Source organism: Tenrec ecaudatus, chromosome 14, assembly GCF_050624435.1.
Source record: "Tenrec ecaudatus isolate mTenEca1 chromosome 14, mTenEca1.hap1, whole genome shotgun sequence".
Classification (NCBI taxonomy): domain Eukaryota; kingdom Metazoa; phylum Chordata; class Mammalia; order Afrosoricida; family Tenrecidae; genus Tenrec; species Tenrec ecaudatus.
In genome coordinates this window covers 109937725-109955395 of record NC_134543.1, presented here as the reverse complement: position 1 = coordinate 109955395, position 17671 = coordinate 109937725, and the positions used below count along the sequence as shown (strand labels likewise).

The 17671-nt window shown below is 44.5% G+C and overlaps 1 protein-coding gene across 2 annotated transcripts in view; it reads left to right on the top strand.

The window, feature by feature from the left end:
- FBN1 (fibrillin 1) overlaps positions 1 to 17671 on the top strand; it is a 256213-nt gene that overhangs the window by 105838 nt on the left and 132704 nt on the right. For both annotated transcript variants that reach the window (XM_075530673.1, XM_075530672.1), the window contains exon 7: positions 16731 to 16928. In XM_075530673.1, coding sequence (XP_075386788.1) covers positions 16731 to 16928 — 198 coding nt within the window. The remainder of the gene's footprint in view (positions 1 to 16730; positions 16929 to 17671) is intronic.

Sequence of the window (17671 nt, the reverse complement as noted above, 5' to 3'; positions counted from 1 at the left end):
TGTGCCGAAAAACTGGGGGTTGGCTCATACACGGTCAGTGGTACCCCAGCAAGGTGTAACATCTCACTGCTCCCCGCCCCCCCCCCCCCCCCGATGTAACGGGAAGAGCACCCATTATCTCGTGGGTGATTGCCATTTCTCCTCTGTTCATTCAAAGCCCTGCTGACACTGCAGGGCTTTGAATGTTTGTTTACTCACATCTAACCAATCAGAGCTGTCCTGTGACATGTATATTTGAATAAGCTTTTAAAGACCGTGTGCGAAGGATGTGGCATGAATGGATGTCACCTGGTCAAGCCCGACTAACAAAAGGAGGAAATCTCATGAAGCCTGACATATTGTTAATAGCAAAGTGGGTTCGAGCTGCATGGGAAGACATTCCAGAAGACATGGTGCGACGTGCCTTCCAGGAATGTAGTATTAGTAATGCTATGGATGGCAGTGAAGACTGCGCTTTGTATGAAAATGACAGCAGTGATGGTGATGACGGCAATCTCAGTGAGGACAGCGTCTATGATGACCTCACACCAGCTGAAGCTCTGCATTGGGATACGGATGATGATGAGGAATCCAGTTTTGAAGGATTTTAGCTCTTTACATTTTAGCTTGGTTGCTGATTGAGCTCAGGGACTAGTACTCTTAAGGTATCATTGTTGATACCGTATTGTTTTTGTTGAACCCATTTTCCACTTACTGATCTGGTTTACTAATGTTAAATGACTTGCCTTTTTATTTATGCTTTTTACTTACAATAAATATTTAAATACATTACTCCACTGATGTCTCAATTTTTAGTAATTTTATTTTCATTTGTTTTGATTATTAAAACTCACCAATAGCTTCTGCATTTTGCACCCTGGGCTTATACTCGAGTCAGTCAGTTTTTCTGGTTTCCCAGGTAATAGTTAGGTACCTCGGCTTATACTCGGGTCGGCTTTTATTCGCGTATATACGGTACCTCATACACGGGAAAGTTGGACAATGAGCACGGAGAACTGCTGAAGGACTGATCACATTTGAATGGTGGTGCTGTTGAAGCATATTGGATGCACCGTGGACTTCCAGAAGAACACACACATCTGTCTTGGAAGAAGTACAACCAGAATGCTCCTTTGAAGCACAGACCGGGAGAGATCATCTCATGCACTCTGAACCTATTTTCAGAAGGTAGCAGTCCCTGGGAAAGGATTCCACGCTTGGAAAAGCAGAGGTCCTGCCAGAATGAGGAAGCTTCTTAGCAAGGTGGTTTGACTCCAAGGGCAACTATGGGCTCAAGCGGAACAATTGTGAGGATGGGGAAGGACAGTGTTTCTATGGCACGGAAGGTCTGTATGAGTTGGAACCAAGTTGACAGCAAGGTCAACAACGTGTCCTGGGAACTCCAAAGCAGTTAATGCAGCTGAGCTTCATCAAGGGATGGAAACTGGAACCAAATGATCTCTCTCTTTGGCCTCTGTTCCTGCTCCTTCGTGCCGACGTATCCCCTCCCTGTGTCAATGTATGGCTCTGAGAGCCCCCCCCTACACACACACACTGCCCTACAGCTGAGGTGACATCACCTTGGTCCCAGCCACTTACAGAGAAGAAAAAGAAAACCAGAAAAATCCAAAATCTGTTGCTGCTAATTAATACTGACTCATAGTGACTCTATGGGAGCGCTTCAAAGAGTATGGGGAGCAGTAGAAGGGACTGCGCCTGCGTAACTCACTTTAAAGGCGATTTAACCAAAGGGGGTTGGGGAAGGCTTTAAAATTGAGGTGGTTATGATGGTACGATATTCTCCTTGATATGATTGAACGATCCAACTATTGAGTTGTATGATATGTAAACTATGTGCCAATTAAACTAATGGGTGGAGAAAAAAAAGAGAAAACTTATCTGAGGCTCCAGGAAGGAGCCTGTTGAAAAAAATTCATGGAAAGATGGAATTACCAGATAATAGAAATTTTCCACAAACACCTTGAAGCTGCCTCAATGGCACTGGGTAGGACTGTTACAGAGGGTTTACAAGGCTGCAAATGTGGAGACGCAGCCTGCAGACTGCCATATTGTTCTCCCTCAGGAGCAGCTGGTGGATTCGAACTGGGGGCATTTTTGTTAGCAGTCAGGTGCTTTAATCACTGTGCCATCAGGATCTTTAGACGAAAACTTCAACCCAACCCAACTCAACCTAACCCAACCTAACCACTTATTTTGACTCATAATGGCCCTATAGTTTCTCAACCTGCCTAATGCCATAACCTGTTAATACAGTTCTTCATGTTGTGGTAACCTCCAACCATAAAATTATTTTCATTGCTACTTCATAACTGTAATTTTGCTACTGTTATGAATTGGTTGACCCTCGTGAAAGGGTCATTTGACAACCCCCCCCCCCCAAAGGGGTCGCGACCCACAGGCTGAGAACCACTGCTAGGGTTTCTGAGACTGTGAATCTCAATGGGACTGGACAGCTTCATCTTTCTCCTATTTTTCATGGGTTTGAAAGGTCAGCCTTTTAGTTAGCAGTGCAATGCCTAACCCACAGTATCTCCAGGCTCCTCGGGTGATGATGGGGGGCAACGTTTGAAATTCCTGGAGGAGAGGACCCAACTCCCTGATCTAATTAACTGTGTCCAGACTTATTATGCTTTTGTAGGTGATTCTGGGATAATTTCAGGGTATCCTAAATATGATCTGCATCGGAGGCATTTTAAATGCTGGTAAACAAGCTCCCTTACCTTTTAACCACAAAACCACTGCAGAAAGCTGAAAACACCTTTCAGTAAAGTGCATTTTCCCAAGCACAGAGCCGAAGAACATTCACTCGGTTCAGGAGTTGTGCATTTTGAATATCAGTAGTTAATCCCTGGATGATGAATAGGATGTATATTGAGTTATAGAGTTTTCCAACACCATTGATATTATATTCCCAACTTTTACCCTTCAAGGTTTGGAAAATTCAATTTTCATTATTGTTAACATGCTTCATAAATATCCCAGGGAATACAGTGTAGACCTGTTCATACGTCCAGGGAGCCAAATTCTGGCGCAAGTTGTTTTTTCTTCCACAGTCGGAGAAGATTGCGGTGTTGGGCTTGCCTCCTGGGGCATGTTAAACCACTTTTAATGCTGTCTTTTATTATTTCCTAACCAAATGCAGTTTCCGCACACATCTAACTCGTTGTCTCAGATGGAACCCCAATGTCTGGCCAAGCCGATGTAAATCTCTAGCAAGTGGTCGGAGAAATAGTGCCCCTTGAAGGTTCAGGCTATGCACAATCAACAGTTGTCGAGCTTGCAGGCTCTTTCTCCCTCAGCCCAGCATTAGGTGTTTCCAGTTCTGTAAGGAAAAGGTTTCCAAGGCGAGCCTCGTTCTTCCACTGGCTGCACGGGGGGTGGGGGTGGGGGAGCGTCTGCTCAAACTAGATTGGCCTGTTTGAATTCATGCTGCTGTTAGCTGCCATCTGCTGGCCTCCATCTCAGGGCAGCGCCGTGTGCGGTGGCATAGAACACCGTCCATGCTCTGCATGACTGTTGGTAGAGTTAGTGATTTGAGAGCTTCCACTGTGCACTTCGAGACTCACCTTCAGCGTCGCAGCAGGTGAAATTGTTATGGTCCCCAGGGGTGTCATTGGGGTCTCCGATGGACAGATCCAGGCCTTCCTACCTCGTCTGTCTTTGGCTGGAAGATCAGTTGCAGCCTATCCACCAAGGGTGACCCCATTGGTATTTGAAATATCAGTGGCATTGCTTCTAGCATTGTGGCAACATCCAGGCCACAACTGGGTGACATACTGACATACAAGTGGTAGGTCTACCTATGTAGTATCATGTTACTCTATACTTGTGTGAACTGACAGAAGACCAAACCCACTGCCATGAATTTGATTCCTGTTCACAGTGACTCTCTATGGCACGGAGTAGAACTGTGCCCTGAGGATTTCCGAGACCAGAAAGCAGCTGGTGGGTTTGTGGTACCAACCTTGTGGTCCATCAGTCTAGTGCTGACCATGCCACTAAGGCGCCTTATAGACTCATATAGAATTATTCATCCTTACGTGTTCACATCATTTCCCCAAGATGTGTAGGCATGATTATTAATTCCAAAGGGCATCATGCGCATTTGCATAATGGCTCCTTAATGTATCAGAATAGTTGTCACCTGCAAAACATGTTTGTGTCCAGATCATCCAAATCTGTCAATTAACAGTGAAGCTGCCAAGAAGCCATCATGATGGCCGAGTTAGTGACATGCTCTGAGCACAGAAAGCATTCTTAAAAATAGATGCAAGTGAAAAATGACAGTATAAAACCAGTTCTGGGGTTCCAAAGTCTAAAGTCTTTGATTCATCAGAAATCAATTTTCTGCCATACTTTGATGTCTGGCCACGCACAGACCTTAGCAGGAGTGCTCGTTCACTCACTGAGTTAATATAATTCCGTTTCCTTTCGCATCACCTCCGCTTTCTTGCTCATCTTGTGTGTGCAAGTTACTCATGTGCTCAAAGTGATACCTGTATTTTCTTCCACTTGTCTTTCTCCTAGGAGCCCTGCTGGCAAAGGGGGTTAGGTGTTAGGCTGTTAATCACGTCAACAGTTCAAACCCACCAGTGTCTCTGTGAGAGAAAGATGAGGCTATCATTTCCTATAAAGATTTCTAATCTTAGAAACCCAAAGAGGCATTTCACCTCTGGCCTATAGGGTCACTATGAGTCAGAATTGACTCGATGGCCGTGAGTTTGGTTGGCGTTTTGGGTTGTCTTTCTTCTGTGGAGTTCAGCGTAAGGCCCAGAGCCAGAGAATCATACACATTTTTTATCTATCAGATATTTTCTTCCAAAGAAAAATTCTGAAAATAGAAGGGCCGCTATGAGAAATAGTTTGTAGTATATTAATATACATCAGTGTCTGTGTGTGAGATAGATAGATAGATCGATAGATAGATAGATAGATAGCGAGAGAGAGAGAGAGAGAAAACACATGAATGGAATGATCTATATAAAACACACTCATTCAAAAATGCATATTTGGTAGAAAGCCAATTCTACACCTAACACTTGCCAACCAATGTATCTAAACGATCTCACTGCCTTTTATCTGCCTGCATAGTGTGGAAAGCTCAGATTTATAAGGGGTATAGTTCTCTGTTGCGGTTAAATGACTGAACTTTTGTCCTCACCTTGTGTTCCACCCGATCTCTCCGGATTGAGTCGAGGTCACAGCAATGTGGTGTGGATCTCTTTCCTGTAACGTGCGCTCGGGGCTGGCAGCTAGAACACCAGTGGTCTTGGACCTAGTGCTCTGTCATTTTGTAGAAGCGGCAATAATGTTCTGGAGCAAATCCCACTTGCCATGCCAAAATCTAGTCACATATTACTGGTTTGGGCCATGTGTGTACTTAACACTCAGGTTTCTGTGAGAATTGGCCAAATGTGTTTGAAGTAAGAATTTCAGCCGTAACATTTATGTGTAAATGTCCGAGACAAGTAAATTCTTGCTCACAAAGGAAAGAAAAGCCCATAAAAGAGCTAAGATACACAGGCCAGAGTACAATTTAATTTAATTCTATATAAGCTTGGGGTTTTGTTTTTATCTTTTGATAGCACCAAGAATTCATTTCTTCACGCAGGGCGAGCCTTATCAGTTCAGGTCACCTGCCCTCTAGGATTGATTTTCTTGAGAAAATGGGAAGTTCAACACTGCTTCTTAATAGTCAGCATCTAGGCCTCCTCCTGTCACTCTCCACTCCAGTCATTGGTTGGCCAATGCATCTAGCCATAGAAGGCGAAAAGTCCAGGGGCTGTCCTTGCCTTTCTGGCTTCTCTCGTGCTTGCCATTGACTCCATCAGCCAGTGGAGTTGAGTCTTTGGCTGGAGGACATCCCCATCCTGTCAACTTCCCTTCATTTATACACCCTTGCTAAGCTACCATCCCTTGTCATCACAAATGCTTCAGTAGCCTCCTCGTGGCCTCCCCTTTCTACTCTTAAGCCTCCCAAGCAATATCTTTCAAAAATAATAATCCTGTTCTCAGAGGCTGCCTGTTGCAGTTGGCAGCCATCTAGTCACCTCAATGGGACCCCGTGTTCAATGGAACAGACCTCCATTGTCCTGTACCGTCCCATGACGGGGTACGCGTTGGACCAGGCGCTGGGCTGTTGAGATCCATAGAACTTTCACTAGCTGATTTTCAGAAACAGGCTGTAAGACCTTCCTTGCTATCTTTCTGCTTTCTGGAAGCTCCTGTGAAACCTGTTTCACATCATAGTAACACACGGACCTCTACTGACAGATGAGGGCTGGCTGCACATGAGGTGCAGTGGACAAGAATTGAACCTGAGACTCGCGTGGAATGCGGAATCATCATTCTTCCTACTCAAGCTAAATCCAGATTCCCTACTATGGTCTGGCCTGTGCGGTATCATCTAGTCCCTGCAGAGCACTCTCATCGGCCTTTCCTTTGTTCCTTGAACTCTAATCACAGTGGCTGTTTCCCGTGCTGGGTTGTCTCCCAGCTCAGACAGCTCTTGTGTTTTCCTCTACCTGGAAAGCCTTCGCCCATTTTCAAGCAGCTAGCTTATTCTCAAAAGGTGGTATAAAGGGCTACGCACTGAGCGGCCAACCACAAAGTTAGTGGTTCAAAACTACCAGTCACTCTGCCAGAGAAGGGCGCGCTCCTATAAAGATTCTTTTTTGGAAACCCATAGGGCCTGTAGCATTTTTGTGAACTTGAATCGATTCGATAGCAGTCAGGTTTTGTTGGTTTGTTTTTGTTTTTTCAGGGTGGTGGGGAGGTGTTGGGAGACTTATTCTCACTTTTAAAACCTGTTGCTCTTGAGTTAGCTTCAACTCTTTCTTCCCTCTGGGTGGACTTGAATGTCCCACTAACCTTTCTCACCTGCCATGCCTGTTTAAATGGTACCTCTTCTAAGAAGCCTTTCATGATAACCTGTATTGAATTAGGTGTCCCCAGAGCCTTTTGATGGAGACAGCATGCTTGTTTTATTTTCATGACAACCTCAGACTTTAAATTATTTTAGATGCATTTACCTACCTACCGATGCCTTCCCCAGGAAGACTGTCAATCACCATATAACCGGGGACTTCATTGGTCCTACAAAGGTGTAGAGCAGGGTCGGTCCGAATTTGATATATGAATAAAGAAGCCCTTGCTGACCTCTTGTACTTGTGAAGTTGACTCCCTGAAGCTGAACGTTGAAGCTAGGCTATTCAGTTTTATTTTATGTGGTGGGCTGTTTTAATCCAGTTATTTTTACTGTCCCTTTACTGACATAAACCTATACCTGCTGACTACACAGCACTCAAAATAGACAAGGCCCTGCTACAGAAAATATCATTTGTAATGACGGCTTTCCCATTTTAATGGAAAAACATTAGTTTGGGAACTTTCCCAATTGAACCCATGTTTTACAGAAGTGACATTAAAATTTTTTAAAAATCATTTTATCGGGGGCTTGTACAACTCTTATCACAATCCACACATACATCCATGTGTCAAGCACATTTGTACATTTGTTTTCTTCATCATTCTCAAAACATTTGCTTTCTACTTGAGCCCTTGGTATCAGCTCCTAATTTTTCCCTCCCTCCCTGCTCCCTCTTCCCTCATGAACCCTTGATGATTTTTTAAAAATCATTTTGTTGGGGGCTCATATAACTCTTATCACAATCCATACATATATCAATTGTATAAAGCACATTTGTAAATTAGTTATCCTCATCATTCTCAAAACATTTGCTCTCCACGTAAGCCCCTGGCATCAGCACCTCATTTTCCTCCCTCCTTCCCTGCTTCCCCCTCCCTCATGAACCCTTGATAATTTATAAATTATTATTTTGTCATATCTTACACTGTCCAACGTCTCCCTTCACCCATTTTTCTGTTGTCCGTCCCCCAGGGAGGAGATTTTGTGTAGATCCTTGTAATTGGTTCCCCCTTTCTACCCCACCTTTCCTCCACCCTCCTGGTATGGCCACTCTCACCACTGGTCCTGAAGGGATCATCTGTCCTGGATTCCCTGTGTTTCCAGTTCCCATCTGTATCAGTGTACATCCTCTGGTCTAGCCAGATTTGTAAGGTAGAATTGGGATCATGATAGTGGGAGGGAGGAAGCATTTAAGAACTAGAGGAAAGTTGTGTGTTTCATCATGGCTACACTGCACCTTGATTGGCTGTCGTGTCCCCATGACCCTTCTTTAAGGGGATGTCCAGTTGCCTACCACTGGGCTTTGGGTCCCCAATCTGCACTCCCCCTCATTCACAATGCTATAAATTTTTTGTTCTTTGATGCCTGATGCCTGGTCCTTTCGACACCTCATGATCACACAGGCTGATGTGCTTCTTCCATGTGGGCTTTGTTGCTTCAGAGCTAGATGGCCGCTTGTTTACCTTCAAGCCTTTAAGACCCCACATACTATATCTTTTGATAGCCAGGCGCCATCAGCTTTACAAAAGTGACATTTGGAAGTGAAACAATCTTCCAGGATACCTCTGAGGTGTAGGGGTTGAATTCAGCATATGTTGATCCTGGCGCCAATATGGCTATTTAATATTACTGATCACAGGACCCTTTGCACTTGCATCCTCACTCTTGTCTTTGGATTGCAGAGGGGATACCTGGCAGCTTTGGAGACAATAAAAGCGAACAAATCCATGCAGTTGTTGTGTAATCCTGTTGTTTTGACCTAGATGGTCAGTAGGGAAGCACTGTTGGTGAGGCTGCAGGTCTGAGTGCCAGGGGACACCTCAGGCGAGCCACTTCAGAACCGAATAAATCAGAGCCAGCTGGTTCTTTCGAGTGGAGTTTGCAGACGATTACAAATGAAAAGACTCTGATTTTACCTCGGCATTTGACTTTGACCTTTCTCCTGTGTTTCTCCTAGTTTGTTGAGAGAGCAGGTTTGTTGAGAGAGCGCTTTGGGGAAGGGAAATAAAAGTAACAGCTTATAGGGTTGCCAGCGAAGGGATGAATAGTGGCAGGGAAATGCATCTCCTGCCCTCCATAAGGTCGCTTACTCTCTCCTTCGTCAGGTCACAGGTTCCTGGGGCTGAATCCCAGTCACACATAAGGAACCGAGTCCCAAAGGACTTCAGCCTGCCTTTTGTTGACGTGCTTTGTCTGCCGGGTCAATGCAAAGGTGTGCAAGGAGCCGCCTCGTTTCTAGAGTTCTGAGTGATCTTTACGTTTAAGTTTACAACACTGTGCCTGCTAACTTATGAGTGAAGGATGTAAAAGGCTGGGGGAAAGAGTGGCATTGACTTTGTTTTATGCATGTTCCTGCACACCGATTTTGGGGAAAGGCTTGACAAAGACATTTAGTTAAGATTAAGTTGTAACCCCAATGCAACCACTTGAAGATACACATTTTCCATCATGTGGCTTCGTCGTTTTACAGCAAGGTCTGGTTTTGAAGCAATGCTGACTGAACACACAACACCAGACTCACTGCCACAGTGAACTCACAGGGCAGAGTCGAAGTGCCTCTGTGGTTCTCCAAGGTGGTCACTCTCTACAGGTGCAGAAAGTCTCGTCTTTCTCCCTGGAGTATGCTTGCTGGGGTCGAACTACTGACCTGGTGGTTACCAGCCCATCAAGGAACTTACTAATCTACCACCCGGGCTCCTGCAATGTTGGATAGCCCATGTTCAATAGGTCATCTTGCATATTTTTTTCTCTTGAAATCAATGGGATGAGATTGAATATGCTTGAAATTTCTTAAGCAATTAAAAAATAAATCCACGTAACATGAATGAAATGAAAGTCGCCGTATTGCAAAGAAGTAGTGCTAAAAGAGGTGTTTCCTCTAGGATTTTAATTCTAAAAAGTTCCACCTATGGAAAAGTTGAGAGGATAATATAAATTTTATAGGGAATATAAACCCCGATGAAGTCATTGTTAACACGTTCCCGTTGTGTTGCACAGGATATCTTTGTGTGTGAGTGTCTGCATATGTACAGAGATATGTGTGTGCCTGGGGACACATAGAAGGGATTCAAGAAGCCCATGGAAAATGGAATTAAACAGAATCGAAATGTTCCATGAATTTTTCGGAGTCCTTTAGTGCACATTGTTGTCAAGTGTTGCGTCCGGTTTTGACGCAGTGATCCCTGTGAAGAATCATATTTTATCATACCATGAAGCTTGGAGGGATTTTGAAGGGAGTGGAATTCTTGGGAAAATGAAGAGTAACATAAGTTTGACGGCTGTCTGGAGCCTCCAGTTGGAGAACCTCTCTGGAATGCCATTCACAAACAATCTCTAGCACGGAGCAGGGAAGCTGGACGTGGGCGCCCCTGGTCACGGTGTGATGTCCTGGGTGTGAATGTGCTTGATGAAACTGGAAGAGAGACTTCGGGATCGTGAATTCAGCCAACTGCTAGCATCGTGGCGTGGTGGGTGACAAGCCTTCTGACATCTTATTTTTGCTTGTTTGGCCAGTGTGTGGTTATTATAATGAGAACACACCGCAGCATATAACAAAGAGCACAATCATGACAGTGCGATGCATATTATTTGGTCCTGATTAGAATGTCGGCCCTGGCTTGAGAGCCATGGGGTGACCTCGAGGGGGTGGCTTACTGCAGGTTTGCACTGTCGGGCTTTCTTTTGCAAACACCTTCGATTAATCACGAAAGACAAACAGTGATGGGGAAACAGGTGGACACCAGTAACTAAGGGCCTTAGAAGGCAAAACCGCCTCGGGGCTCTTTCCCAACATATAAATGCCCAGACCCCGTGCCACGCTCGCTCAACCAGATGGACTTTCCGGAAGGAGGTCAGAGATGAGAGCAGTAGCAGTATTTCGCCAGCGCTCCGGGGTGATTCTGTGTTCCCCTAAGAGTAGGAAAGACGACAGTAGCAAGAAGTCGAAGCCAGGATGAGACTGGCTAAAAGTTGAAACCAAGCCCCTTGCCATCGACTTGATTCCCCAGGAGCTTTCCAAGGCTGGAATCTTCACGGAAGCAGAGTGCCACATCTTCCTGCCCCGAAGCACCTGGTGGGTTTGCCCCCCCACCCCCCGCCCCGGGCTTCTGGAGAGCAGCCACCTACCGCACCCCTGCGTGGTACCAGGGCCCTTTCTTAGACCGGTCAGGGGACTGGAACGGCTTTGCTGTCATTTTCCTCAGAACTAAACGTTCTCCGAGACGTCTCCTGAAATCACACTCACACACTTTGGAGGCAGCTTACCCGGGAGAAGGAAGTTTGTGTTATGTATGAGCTCTGTCATGATGCAATTGCTTGTAATTTTTCTGAGAAGAAAGATTTCCAGTGATCAGAGTCTAGTACCCCAAATGATATCCTTGTGCCTTCCCTGTAGTTTGTGGCCGAGCGACCGGGAGTGACAAGAGTCCATTGTACCAGAGAGCATTCTTTCTCTGTCCGGGATGGGTTGGCTTCAGGGGGAAGGCGCATCCCAAATGAAAGTGATGTATTGCAGCCCTGGGAATGGGCTGGGGATGGGAGACCGAAATGACGTGTTGGTCAGATCCCAAGATTCCTTGAGGCCAAATCTAATGGGACTGGGGAATAATCTTGGAGCCTGAACCGCGCAGAATGGGAACGCGTCGAGGCAGAATTTCCCATGAACTAGCCACATTAGAGTAAGCTGGTTAAACACAATTAAAATAGCGCTGTAATTTTGGAAAGACTTGGCCTCTTGCTTTAGTTCCTGGAGGTCTTAAAAGAAAGTGATTGTAGAATAATTTGCAAACAGAAAGTATTTTTAATGCTATATTTTAGTTGCATTAGAAATAATGAGGCTAACAATGAGTCAGACGTTACACAAGCATTGGATTGGGCACATTCCCTGTCTAGTGCTGAGACTCTCCAGGGAAAAAAAAAGTATGTAAATTTAGCTTAATATCATGTAAATGCTATGGGAATAATTATAAATAATTGGATTATAAGTAAAGAGTTGAGCGTGTGGGTAGATTTTTCCCCCCACTGTGGTTGAGTATTGAACTAAAAACAGCAAACATTTGGCCATTCTCAATGAAGGCCAGGACAAAAACCACTCATATCCAAATTGAAATGACTTTTAAAAGCTACATTAATGCAGCCTTTACTTTCCAAGAGGCCCGAGTTCCAAATCTTTTCCATGTAGCTTATGGCTCTCCCTCTGTGGTCATCAAATTTTATTGAAAATATGGCTATGCAGCTAGTTCTAAATTTCCTTGTTAATCTATGTTATCAAATGAATTCTTTTGTTTCCAAAGTCACTTTTTTTTTTTGCAAGTGAGAAATATCGGGGGTGGAAATGTGCTAAGTCTACAGATCCGTTATGCATACCAAATATTCAGTACATCTAATAGTGGTGAGTCCCTACTGAGTTCCATGGAAAAGTCCCCCATAGGAGACCACCTACTCTAAATAAAGATGGAAATGTAGGGCGATGGGCACACTAGATGAATGGAAATGGAACAACCAGAATGGAGAGAATAAGAACACTGATTGTGAAGAATGTAGCCAAAGTCACTGAAGAACTTGTGTAGGAATTATTGAATCAGAAGCTAAACTACTCTGCAAACCTTCACACATTCACCGGAAACACAATCAAATATTATTTTTAAAAAGTGGGGGTGGGGAGTACGATAAGTTGTAATAGGTAAAATGTTTAGAAAATTTTAAAAATAATTGTACATCATTTAAAAGAAATTTAGCCTAACAAGGTTCGTTGAGATTTAACTCAGATTTTAGGTCATATAATTCAGTATATTCTTAGAACTATGAATAAGTTGTGTTTTTTATATGTATTCACAAAAAGAACCCCCCCGCAATAAAAGACCTCCTATTCAGTGAGTAAACAAAGATGAGTCCCTGTGGGTTGTAGGGCTGCCCGGCGGATATCATCAGAATTAACAAGGGCCATTTCTATTTCATGTATTTCCTATTGAGATGATGGCAAAATAGCCTTAAGGATTGAGCTTCTTTTTATGAACACCCTCCAATAAAGAATTCATGTCAGAAGTTATCAACCAGTGGGACACAAAACTGAATCTGTGCTTTCTTATCCTGCTGCAGTGTGCCTGGATTTTGTTGGTATCACTCACAAAAGATCATATTGACAACAACCTGGAATCTTTGCGACCCTGTAGATCAAGATGCTTACAGAGGGCGTCTTGAGGAAGAAAAACAAGCCCAAGCAAAGTTAAAGAAAAGATTGTCCGTGAAAAGTCATAACCGGTTATGCGCCTGTGCTTTTTGAAGTCTTTAAAAAGTGTTGTTGTCGTTGTTGAGAATACGCACAGCAAGGCATACGTCAGCGCAACTATTTTAACATGTACAACTCAGTCACACCCGTTACATTCTCGAGTTGGGTTTCAATCTCATTCTCCCTGTTTTTCTAAGTTGCTCCTCCACAAGTCACTGTCCGTAAGAGATCTCTGTCATCTTTGCTATTGTCACTTTGAGTCCCTACAGGTAATTCTTAAAAGAGCGTAATTCTCCAAGGAGACCTTTATCTTTTTCTTTGTTAAACTAGACCATTTGGTTTTTTAAGAAGATTCCAAGGGATTCTTTTGGTGTGAGATTAAAGATGATCTCAGGGCAATAGTCTCACGGGTTCATTCACTCTCCCAGGATATAGCAAGCCCGGAACCAGTGAATATTTCAAATTCTGTGCTGTATTTCCCCCCCCCCCCTTTTGATCATGATCCCTTTATGGAACCTGCAATAAAACGTGTTCGGTAATGGTCTACGTGCACCGTCTAGTTCTTCTGGTCCCCTGGTCAAGGAGTGTTTGTTGCTCGTCTTTTATCAGTTTCAATGGCGTCATGTCAACATGAAGTTGATGGAAGCGTTTATATTTGTCTTCGTAATTAAGTGGAGCAAACAAAAAGGAAGAAACCCAAGTTTCCTTCCGTGTTTTACCTAACCTGGACAGTTTCATGTATTTATTTTTAATAAGAGATGGTGCTGCCGGGCTCTTTCTACTCCCAGATCTAAAACATGTATAGTTCATCTTGGCGGCTTCTGCTTGAGAGTAAACGTTCTGTCACCCTTAAAGAAATCCTCATTAATATATACACCGAAGTTGTGTGTAATGATGAAGTGGAAGCAATTTAAATGACCCATGAAAGAAAATTATTGACTAAATTAAGAAAAATTATGCCACGATTAAGATTAAAATGATATTTTGGAATTATATATAATGACATGGGAAAATGCTTGGGATGATGTTAAGTGAGAAAAAACACAGCAGGATTCAAAATTACATATACATAGAACCTCTCTGTTTGGTAAGTGAAAAATAAAACTCACTCATATGCCACAGACACGCACACCTGCACATCGACCTGTGAGGTAATATGCCAGTATGCTAGAAAGGATGTCTCCATGTGACTTGCTTTTATGTGATCAGAGGTCATCCTTTTATTCCACGAATTGCAATGATTTCAGACCATCGGCTTCACTCTGTATCTGCGGTTCTCAACCTGTGGGTCGCGACCCCTGGGGGGGGTTGTCAAACGACCCTTTCACGGGGGTCGCCCGATTCATAACAGTAGCAAAATTGCCATTGTGAAGTAGCAACGAAAGTAATGTTATAGTTGGGGGGGGGGTCACCACCACATGAGGAACTCTCTGAAAGGGTCTCAGCATTAGGAAGGTTGAGAACCACTGCTCTGTATGAAATACTTTCTCCCGTTTGTGTAAGAAAGTGTGCCATGCATGTGCGTGTGCTATTTGCTTATTTAAGCTTTACAATGAGATGGATTCAGTCCAAAGAAAACCAGTAGCCTTTTCTTTCACCCCAGGAGAACTTTCACGTAAGCTGTGACTCGCGCACTATTAGTGTGGAGATTCCTTCCTTTCTCTGTGGGGCAGTGGTTAGCGGGGGCGGGGGGTAAAGAGGGGGGCTGCACGCCACAGGGTCAGCAGCGGGAAACCACCAGCCCCTCTGTGGGAGAATGATGGGGCTCTCTACTTCCTTTAGAGTTCCGGTCTCAGAAACCCAGAGGGGCACGTATACCTTGTCCTGTAGGGTCACTGTGAGTTGGCATAGATTAATGGGCAATGAGTTGTTTTTACATTTTATTTATTTTTACTTTCTCCAACTTCAATTAACAATCAGCCATGAGGGCAGGACTTTGGTCATTTAAAACATTTCTGAGGCATGCATATCCGAAGTAGATTGGTTCATAGTAGGTACCCACACAGTTAGATTCATAGAAGGCACTGAGCACATTCTGTATGTGTGTGTGTGTGTGTGTGCATATATTTGTATAGAACTTCTTAGTGGTAAATTTTTTTTCCACAAACTCATCTAATCCCCAAAGTATCCTCAAAGTGTATAGAAATTGGTGTCTTTTGAGGAAAATGGGGTTCCCCAACAAGTGATCTAAAATAATGGCGGGGGGCGGTATAGGATGCATGGTGGGGCTTGATCAAGGGCAATGCAGCCAAGAGGAATTACTGACACCCAAATGAAGGCTGAACATGATAGTGGGACAAGAGGAAAGTAAAAGGAAATAGAGGAAGGACCTAGGAGGCAAAGGACATTTATACAGGCATGTATATAAAAATATATTTATGTATAATGATAGGGAAATAGATCTATGTACATATATTTATGTTAAGTAATAAGGTAGCAGATGGACACTGGACCTCTACTCAAGTACTCCCTCAATGCAAGAACACTTTGTTCTAATAACCTGGCGTTCTGTGATGCTCACTTCCCAACACAATCACTGAAGACCAAATGGGTGCATAAGCAAATGTGGTGAAGAAAGTTGATGGTGCCCGGCTATCAAAAGACATAGTGTCCGGGGTCTTAAAGGCTTGAAGATAAACAAGTGGCCATCTAGTTCAGAAGCAACAAAGCCCACATGGAAGAAGCACACCAGCCTCTGTGATCATGAGGTGTCGATGGGATCTGGTATCAGGCACAAAGACCCAGAACAAAAAAAAATCACATCAATGTGAATGAGGGGGAGTATGGAGTGGAGACCCAAAGCCCATCGGTAAACAATTGGACATCCCCTTACAGAAGGGTCACAAGGAAAAAACAAGCCATTCGGGGTACAGTATAGCACTGACAAAACATACAACTTTCCTCTAGTTCTTTCATGCTTCTCCCCCAAACTATCAAGACCCCAATTCTAATTTATAAATCTGCTAGACCAGAGCATGTACATGGGTACAGATCAGAGCTGGCAACACAGGGAATCCAGGACAGATAAACCCCTCCCAACCAATATTGTGAGTAGCCATACCAGGAGGGGATGGGGAAGGTGGGGAGAGAAAGAGGGAACCGTCACAAGGATCTACATATAACCCCCTCCCAAGTGGACGGACAACAGAAAAGTGGGTGAAGGGAGACAAAGGTCAGTGTAAGACATGAAAAAATAATTTATAAATTATCAAGGGTTCATGAGGGAGGAAGGATGGGGGAGGGGAAATGAACTGATACCAAGGGCTCAAGTGGAAAGAAAATGGTTGGAAATGATGATGGCAACATATGTACAAACGTGCTTGACACAGTGGATGCTGTATGGATTGTGTTAAGAGCTGTATGAGCCTCCAATAAAATGATTAAAGAAAAAAAAAGGAAAATGGAGTTCCCAGGTAGCCTGTCAAAGGCATCATATGAGTAAGTCACGCGCGCTTCTCTCCCGAGAGACCGTTCCCCAGTCTGGAGCCCCAGCAAGATGGGTCACAGCTGCTCTCGGCATGCCGGTTGGTCCTTGCTTTTCTGGCCTTTCATGGAGCTGTTGTTCTCTCCTTGCAGATTACAGGACAGGCCCGTGCTTCACTGTGGTCAGCAATCAGATGTGCCAGGGACAGCTCAGTGGGATCGTCTGCACCAAAACGCTCTGCTGCGCCACGGTGGGCCGAGCATGGGGCCACCCCTGTGAGATGTGCCCCGCCCAGCCTCACCCTTGCCGCAGGGGCTTCATCCCCAACATCCGCACGGGAGCGTGTCAGGGTAAGTGCTGAGCCAATGGCATGAATGATCCGTGGATTCATCTGATTGGCTGTGCAGAACTATTGTCCATCGACGTTGGAAAGATTCACAGCAGCCCTGCCAGGGACGTGGTTTCACCATTTTGCTGCTTTACCATGATAGCCAACTCAGGCATTAGGAACCGGGCTCGTGGCGAGTAGCCAGGGGCTTACTGGGCTTTTCCTGGCTCGGACGCCAGAGGGATCTTCCAAAAGTTCTGACTTCAGGGTGGTGGGATGCTGGGGGCCACAGCCCTGGGTCTTACAGTGATCCTGTGCCTGAGCACGGAGACGCATTGATGAAGACGGGAGTGTATGCTTTCTCTTTTCTGTCCCTTCTTCTAGAATCCCGGCTGGTGGAGTGCCCTTGTATCCTGCGCTGTACTTAGCTGACCTGAAGAAAATTGTTCCTCTCACCATTAACATGCAACCCTTTGCATTTTTTTTATTAACAAGTCAGAAATAAATTAGGATTTGTTTCACAGTTTTAAATAGCCCCAGATGTCGCCTGCTTGCTTCTCCTCCTGCCTCCCGGAGAAAGCCTGACTGTGTTTTTGGCTTTTACTCTCGTTCTTCCAGCTGTACAAATTCTTTTATTGTCTGGCTGTCTGACAGGAAACAGGAGGAAGTGAACGGAGGCAGCGCCTCACTAAACGGATGGACTTGAAAACTCCCAGGCTCCGTCTGTTTCTTTGGACGTCTTCTGTGCTTTTTTAGCGAGATCCA